Source organism: Erigeron canadensis, chromosome 9, assembly GCF_010389155.1.
Source record: "Erigeron canadensis isolate Cc75 chromosome 9, C_canadensis_v1, whole genome shotgun sequence".
Lineage (NCBI taxonomy): Eukaryota > Viridiplantae > Streptophyta > Magnoliopsida > Asterales > Asteraceae > Erigeron > Erigeron canadensis.
This window is the reverse complement of record NC_057769.1, coordinates 12,842,980-12,851,273: the sequence shown is the minus strand read 5'-3', so window position 1 is coordinate 12,851,273 and position 8,294 is coordinate 12,842,980. Positions and strand designations below refer to the sequence as shown.

The following is an 8,294-nucleotide window of genomic DNA, read 5'->3' as shown; positions in this document are numbered from 1 at the left end:
CATAATGAAAAGTAAACAATGATAAAATCTTTATAAATCTTAACGGGAAATTTATAATTTGTGCATATCTAAATAATATGTTTACCGTATTTTTAACTTAGGTCCTCATGATGATAGTCCGAGTGATAAAAAAAAATTGCAATATAATAGTAAAGATAAGACTCAAATTCTATCCCGCGTCACTTTCAGAATAACTTTATATGATTTACTTCCTATTATCTTGATTGTGATACCCGGTTGGTTTGTGACTTATCCATCTTGTTCCTAGTTGGTAAAATACATACATCTAAGTAGCTAGTCATTATAATGAACTTTGGACAAGTAAGTTTGAGAAAACTAAGTGTACCATTATTAATTAGTATATATTTTCCAATAAGTAACAATGATAAATCGAAAAGGAAAAAAGTAACCCAAACAATCAATTAATTCAAAGGTCTATCGACACTGGTTCTGTAGTTGCTTTAGGATTGCCTCGAAATGTTCGATAAACTTGTTGCATAACCCAAATGCTTAGAAGTAGCTCAAGTGCAAAGAATCCAAATCCGATAAAGCTCATTATCTACAAAAAAAAAAAAACAATTTTAATTCTACAATAGTTATAATAAGTTTCAAAATAAGTGAAGTTGCAACTTACCGCAAGTACAGGATGCTTATCACTTAAGAGTTTCAATGCATTCAAGATCCCTCTATATATAATTAACCAAAAATAAAATAAAATACGTTGATTAAGGTGCATATAAATGATAAAATACGCAATAACTAAAAGAACATGAAGAATAACTCACGCAAAATGTAGTCCAGTAAATAGTATTCGAGGACCGATTGCAGCAAAGGTAAAGAATACAATATGATACTGTATGTTGTTAAGGATTATAATGAGTTATGGTGAAAAACAATATAAAGATATTAGTAAATTTTATTAGACCATCTCTAATGGAGTCTCTATAGCCCCTTAAATGCCCTTATCATTGTAATGTATCCTTACGTGATTGCATAAAAAATACGGACTTGTCTCGATTCATGTAACAAACTTGTTTTATTTAAGTATTGTGTAATGAGCAGTAGTCAATATGAAAGTTATGGATGGTAAGCATATTTGTAGGGGTGTAAATGAAACGTGGGTTTTAAAGATTTGTATCGATAGGATATAACAACCAAGGGCGCTTGAAGGCATTGGAAATTGTCTCATAAAACAGAAACACTTACCGCATAATTAAAGAAAAAACAGCCAAAATTCATGCCGTTGTTCGTTCTGCATAAGGAGAAGTATTGAAGAAATTAGATAAATGTATCAAGAATTATTGAGGAAAATGATATGCTAACGAGTTAGCCAACTTCAAAGACTTGGTTTATTGTGATTTCTCGGTAAATAAAACTTTCCGAACTTATAATGTAGCGATTAGGAGTATCGATCATGCTTACTTGAACGCACGATATAGCGGACGATACCAAAAATAAAAGGCTCCAGGAGGACCCAACAAGAAGTAGATGGCCGAGAAGAATATATATATTCCGGCTAGATTAATCAAGTAACAGAAAATTTGTTAAAGAGTATATATAAAAATCATGATTAAAAGACTAATGGAGTAAAGTGCGAACCTGAGTCACTCACTAATATTGCTATGCTGGTTATAAGATTCCACAAAAGTGAAATTGGCACACCTGAAACAAAAGAAGAAAAAAAATTTAATGTTCTAACTTTTTTTTATCCCCCCTTTTCAACAACAAATTTCATTATAATTCCTTCGACAAGATATCAAAAACGACAAACTTAACGTACTGTAACAAAGACTGAAACTTGTGAGCGTACCTAATAACGTTGCATATGCAACATATTGTATTTTTTGTAGATGAAGTGGTATATCTCCAGCAATGTCATGATGTACCAACGGGTAAAACGAAGGCCAATTTTTTGGTCTAATAACAACACCAGCTATAAAACACGAAACAAAAATAGTAATAATCAAAAGCTTGTTATTAACATGAAACGACTTCATCAACAAATTTTCTATAATTTAAACATCAAAATGAAATTAAATTTTTTCATGTGACAAGAAGTCAACTACTTACCTCTTGCCACGGCCGCTTCTTTTTGTCTCAAGATCTGCATATAGTCGAAAACAATTGATATGTAAAAACATATGCCATTAGTAGTGAACCTAACTAAGATTGAGGATCATTTTCATAGACTTTAATCTAATGTAAGATGTCAATATTGAGAATAATCTAATTGCAAAATACAAACTGTATAGGTTACCTCTTCCCTCTTGTTCAATTCAGCTTCTTTAGCTTCCAACTCCTTTTGCTTCTTCTTTAATTTCTAAACTCAGACACATTTAATGTTGGATATTTTAGTTTAATTGGATTAATTTTTTTAATCGATAATGTCATAATAATACATCATATAGGATTAGAGGTGCAGAGTGCACAGCTATTTGGATTTATTATGGCCTTAGGGGCGAAGGTCTGGGGGCAGCGCTCCTGAGAGCGGAGTCCAAGGGGCGACAGCCCCTGGCAGGATCCAAGGGACAGAGTCCTCCATAATTAACCGCCGATTAGGCAGTTATGGGTCAATATAATCAGAAAATACATCCCGTAACAAAGGTCTCATCATTCTCTCTTATTCTTCTTCTGGTTCTTTTCTCTCAAACACATACATACAGAAAATTCTTAATTTGTGATTGTATCCGATTGAATAGTTTGGGTGAACCGCCAAATTGATTTAATCTGAAAGCGATTACATGCCTTCAAAGATTGTTTGTATCCGGTTATCTATTCGTTATTTGCAAAATTCCCCAACATTCATAATACCATTTACCACTTTCAATGTGAATTCGACATAAAATTAACCAATAGTTATATATAAGAGTACATATGTTGTCAAACTAGCTTATAACCCGCGTGAAACGCGTAAAAAACATATAAAATAGTTAAACTTGTACATATAAAAAGCTGGCTGAAAAAATAAAAACTAAAATGTATAAAAGCTAAGAGAAGAAAAAATGTACCGTAATGTGAAAAACTATTTTCTTTGATTACTTTATTTATTTTGTATATTAAATTTATCTTGCATTTTAATAATCTTTTACATAAGAGCCCTGATTAAAATATGGAAGACCGATCATCATCATCACATTAAAAAATCAAGAATTTGTAAATTTGTAAATAAAAATCCTCATTAAAATATGGATCAGAGTTAAAAAAAAAAAATTTCTTAAAAAAGCGTTTCTCAGGTTGCTTTGTTATTAAAATATTGGACATGATTTTTGTAAAAAGTTGTTTGATCGCAATTAAAATGCTTGCAATCTATATTATAAAAAAAAAGTTAATGAAAAGTTACAAAAGGTCGAAATGTATGAGTGTTTGAAATAAATGGTGAAAGTTGGAGGACTAAAAACGTCTTTGACTAAAAGTCTAGTCAAAAATGATGTAAGCATTTTAATCCAATGGTGAAAAATAAAAGAATGAATTTCAATATAGGGTATAGATTTCTCATTTTTCTATTTAAGGTTTCTCTTTTAATATATACTAGATAATTTTCCCGCGTACTACGCGAGATAAAATTAATTTAAAAATAATGATATAAATTAAAATAATATAAAATTAATTTAAAAATGATAAGAATTGTTATCAGAATTATTTTGTTTTGATGTTTGTAACATATATTTGTTATTTTGCTATACAACAACAATGTAAAATTAAATATAACTATTACATGTTTATTTAGTGTAATATATAATTCTCAAAAAAAATATTATCTTCTTATTTTATAAAAAATCAAATATCAAATAACCACTATAAAATACAACAATTATCTGTTTAATAAATCAACATAATATTACAATAACCGAATGACATTAAATATTACCTATCTGTTTTAAACTAAATGTTAATTATAAAAATCAGACACAATTATTAAAAAAAAGTATAATCATAATATACTATTTGGTAAATGATAAATTTATCATTAAATTTTAGAAAAAGACTTTTAAAATATATTTGTGTGGTTACGACAATTATAGTTTAACAACATGAACATACGATAATATCAGTAATATAATTAAGTGAACATTGTTTATATAAATTAAATGAAAATGTAACAGTAATTTTAGGGTTGACAAAATAATATATATATATATATATATTTTTAATATAATAAAAATAATATTTGTATTAGTGATGCTTAGTAGTAAAAGTTTAGTATGTATCCATTATAAAGGCTTAAATTTTTTATTTTTTATTTTTAAATGTTTGCTTTCCAATCATATAAGTGTATATTAAGTTTGGATACTTTTAATTTTATAAGTCTCAAGAAACTTATGTATAAAATTATGCGGTTTCAATAAAATTTACTTTCTAATTTGAATTTCATATTAAAATAGATGATACCATATATATACCCTTTTATATCACAATTAACAAAAGATTAAAATGCTTATTTATATGAATTGTTTAATTTACATCTAAAGTTTTAATATAACTTTAACTTGTTAAATTTAAAGTAGTGAATAATATTATATGTCGACATTTTTTTTGAATATTCGATCGTAGAACCGTTCATCCTTAATGGTTTCTACGTGAATGCCACCATATGGATTATGGGGAAATCCCCCTAATAACCCGCCAAAGAGCACAACAACTAATTAAGGGTAAAATCTTCGCCCTCTTCGGTTTGAACCAAGGTCTCCCCAAGCCAATCCTTCACCGAGGGACTTACCAATGGGTATTGCCATAATGATATTATATATATATATATATATATATATAAAGATATTGACATTTTTTCACTAACATTACATTTTAAAAGATATAGGTAATATAGGTAATTACTACCTACCAAGTTATTTAATAGTAGGTATATCACGTGAGAGGGTGCTTAACAAAGGAAGATTTTAAGGGCATTTTTGTCTTATCAGGTTCTTAATTAAGCTAAGGGGAGGAATCCATTTTTTTTATAAGGTATTATAGATTAACACAATACTTTTTGAATAATAATATTATCATATTTTAACGTCTTATTAATAATTATTATATGATGGATTAGTATACGGTGGAGCCTGAGACCAAGAGGTCTTGGGTTCAAATCCTGGTGTGAGCAAAGCTCCCAGGAATGGAGACATGAGTTTTCTCATAATGGGTTTCCTCTAAAATTGAAGTTGGATATATGAAGAGGCATGCCGCTGAGCCCAAATTTGCCGTTCAAAAAAAATAAAATAATTATTAATACGTTATTATGAAAGATTAATATGTTTATTTCGCGTATTACACGGGAAAATAATCTAGTATATATATATTTGTTAGATATTAAATAATTCATTGATTGGGTAATTAAGGTTTACTAAATTTATTATATATTATATATTAAATCTTTATTGTTAATAAAAATCTAACTTGCCGTAAAATCTTAATGAAAAAATAATAGAAACCTACATGTGAACTTATAAATGTATTAAAAGGGCCATAAATTGAAATTGTATATCACACTACGTACGCAGCTTATTTGTGATTCAAATTTCCATTTACATATTATTTGAATAAATTATTTCCAAATTTATATGTATCTTAATAGATTTTGATTTTATTAAATACATATTGTTATTTGACTAATTATACATAGTAGAGGGACTAATGTCGTGTATACTTAATAATAAATTTGGTAACAATGTTATTAATTTGATCTAATGGTTGTGATTAAAAGTTAAGGCATCTAACGGTCCTTATTGTTTCATAAAAGAATTTAACACCTTGTTATATATATATTGGTAGATAAAAGATATATAGCCATAATAAACCAATAAAGACGGCAATTATGTATATAGGTTCTTGAAACCTTGTAAAAAATGAGTTATTGTATCCATTTTTATATCGAGTTACATAATATCATAAATATAGTTAAATATATACGATATAGAAGAAGGTTAAGAGCTACAAATTACCGCAGGTGTATCAAGAGAAGTATTAGCCGCGCCACCAAAACCGTAGCCAAGTGCAGGTTCAGGAGCAAGAGTCGATAGTTTGGAAGTTGGTGTGACCCCATGGAGTTTGTGATGGTTCTGCAATTCATTTTTTGTATAAGCTATTATATTTATTTATTTTTATTGCCACAATTAACTAATACAACTATAGTATACTTGTAATCGTCAAATAGTCATATTTTTGACTCATTTTGCTATACTCTTAACTAAAACTTTGAGAAGAATTTAGATCATGTAGTTTGTTGATTTTTTAGATTATTACTAGTATTTGTTATTTGTACTTTTGTATTACATAAAAGTCGGTTTTAACATCAAAAAAGAAGTCCAAGTGCTTTTTTTTATTATTGTAGATCTCTTTTTTCATTTTTGAGGTAAGATGTAAAAAGATAAGACAAAAATGTGTCAAATTAAGTTTTAGTATAGTCGAGGACTAGTATTTACGAAGTTTTATCTATATAACTCCATTTCATAAATTCGCTTTAGGCCTCAAAAATGTTTAAGACGCTATTAAAGGTTCGACATACGTAACGTAAATGTTAGTAGAAGCATGTCTAGCAAATTATGTGATATGTCATTTAAATAGCGCAAAAAGTACAGTTTATATAGTTATAGATTGCGGATATTTTAATCTAAATTCTGTAATGCAAACAATTCTAACTTACTTTACTAACCGAGAGTAACATATTATCAACACATATTGACATTGTAAAATTAGAAATTATAATGAGTTTATGAACAGAGGATACATACGGAAAAAGGATTGATATCATCGTCATGACTAAAAGGATTGTGATCGTGATGGCCGGCCATGGCAAGAGCTTGCTACGTTTGCTTCGTTAGTTTCACACACTCGCGCTAACTGTGTAACAATGTGTATGCTTTCGAAATCTGGATGAGAGCTTAAGAAGAGACTACAATTTCGTTGTGTGGCAGAGGAAATGGGAAATTAAGGAGAAGATACCATTTGTAATTAGATGGATGTGTACTTATATAATGAGTTGGTCTTTTATGCATTGTTTTACTTTTGGTTTGTATATTGATTTTTTTAAACATTGCCGGATTTTGCAACTTTAAGAATTATAATAAGCTGTAAAAAGGGTCCATTTGACTATAGTTTGATGAGCAGAATTTACATATTCAATATCTACAATCTTAATAGAATACTCGTAATAGCTTATATTGATTGTAAACTCCAATGTTAAAATGACAATTAAGAAATTTGAGGAAAGTAATTAGAAAGCTTGTTTTTGCATTGTTTTTACCAAATTGCAACAACACTAGTTTTTTAAGGTAAATAAGTTCACACGTTTTTTCCCCAACTTTTGTACAATGATACTAGAATTTTAGATCCATCAGATTTATGAGAATTGTTACTTGTATATGTTGCCATCTCCATATAACTCAAACAGAGAAAAAATAAGTATATTGTCGATTAGGAAAAATCAAAACTAATTACTTGTTATTATAAGTATTGTTAATAAGTATTTCGAACTTAAATCTATAATCGATCGATCTATCCATTTTAACCAGAGTCTATCATTTAGCAATGCCTTTAGATCCATGGCAATAGAAAAAATAAACTGTGCAAAGTGACGGGAGTCGGTTAAGATCTGAACAAAAACAAGAAAAATAGGTTGTATTAAGATAGGCAGTTACTTTACACATATAAATCCGAACAAAAAGCAGAAAGAGGTCGGTCTACAAGGAAGGACCTACGGATGCTCGTAATTCGGTGCTCAAGCAACCAACAAGGAGGTGCCAATGTAAGGGACATTCGTTGTTTTAAACCGACGCTCGTCACTTATTATCGTTGTTAGCGGTCTTAGCTAGGTAGGAAAAAGCCCATTTGCATTTTTTTTATCTATTAATTAATTTTTTTAATGAAGTATTTTAATCGTAATTCTTTAAACAAAATTAAAAGTCCAGTTTTATTCTAAGGATAAATGGGTGGAACCTCCTAGTCCTCTGGATTACTGTATCATATATATTAAGGTTTTAAATAAATAAAACAAGTATTAAAGTAAACAAATAAAATAATATGGTTTTCTTCCTTGAAAATCATTGTGCATCATGAAAATCATCGTGCATCAATGTATATATTTGTGTTTTGTGGATTTTCATGCATCAATTTTATCATGATTTAAGGGTCAAGATTATGTCCTATTTGTTTTATCTTAATACTTGTTTTACAATTAACTCTTATTTATTAAATCAAGTAATCAACATATATTCTTGGTCTAAATGGGCTCCTAAAAAATATAATATCCTTATGTAGAGGATTGGCTTGGAACGTATTCCTACTATGCTTGCTCTTAGAGA

The 8,294-nt window shown here is 28.8% G+C and overlaps 1 protein-coding gene across 1 annotated transcript; it reads right to left on the bottom strand.

Moving 5' to 3' along the window:
* Positions 1–427: 427 nt before the first annotated feature.
* LOC122584008 (secretory carrier-associated membrane protein 3-like) lies at positions 428–6,785 on the bottom strand. The gene is made up of 11 exons (XM_043756374.1): positions 6,726–6,785; positions 5,937–6,053; positions 2,258–2,320; positions 2,071–2,104; positions 1,811–1,933; positions 1,600–1,662; positions 1,423–1,516; positions 1,207–1,252; positions 786–853; positions 635–686; positions 428–559 (listed from the first exon to the last, which is right to left on the bottom strand). Exons 1-11 carry the CDS (start codon positions 6,783–6,785, stop codon positions 428–430), a joined length of 852 nt encoding a protein of 283 aa, XP_043612309.1.
* Between the last annotated feature and the right edge of the window lie 1,509 nt (positions 6,786–8,294).

Coding starts and splice junctions, on each gene's coding strand:
- LOC122584008 (XM_043756374.1), bottom strand. CDS start 6,785: ATGGCCGGCCATCACGATCACAATCCTTTTAGTCATGACGATGATATC. Junction 6,054..6,725: donor ATGATATCAATCCTTTTTCC/GTATGTATCCTC, acceptor AATGAATTGCAG/AACCATCACAAACTCCATGG. Junction 2,105..2,257: donor AATTGAACAAGAGGGAAGAG/GTAACCTATACA, acceptor GACTATATGCAG/ATCTTGAGACAAAAAGAAGC.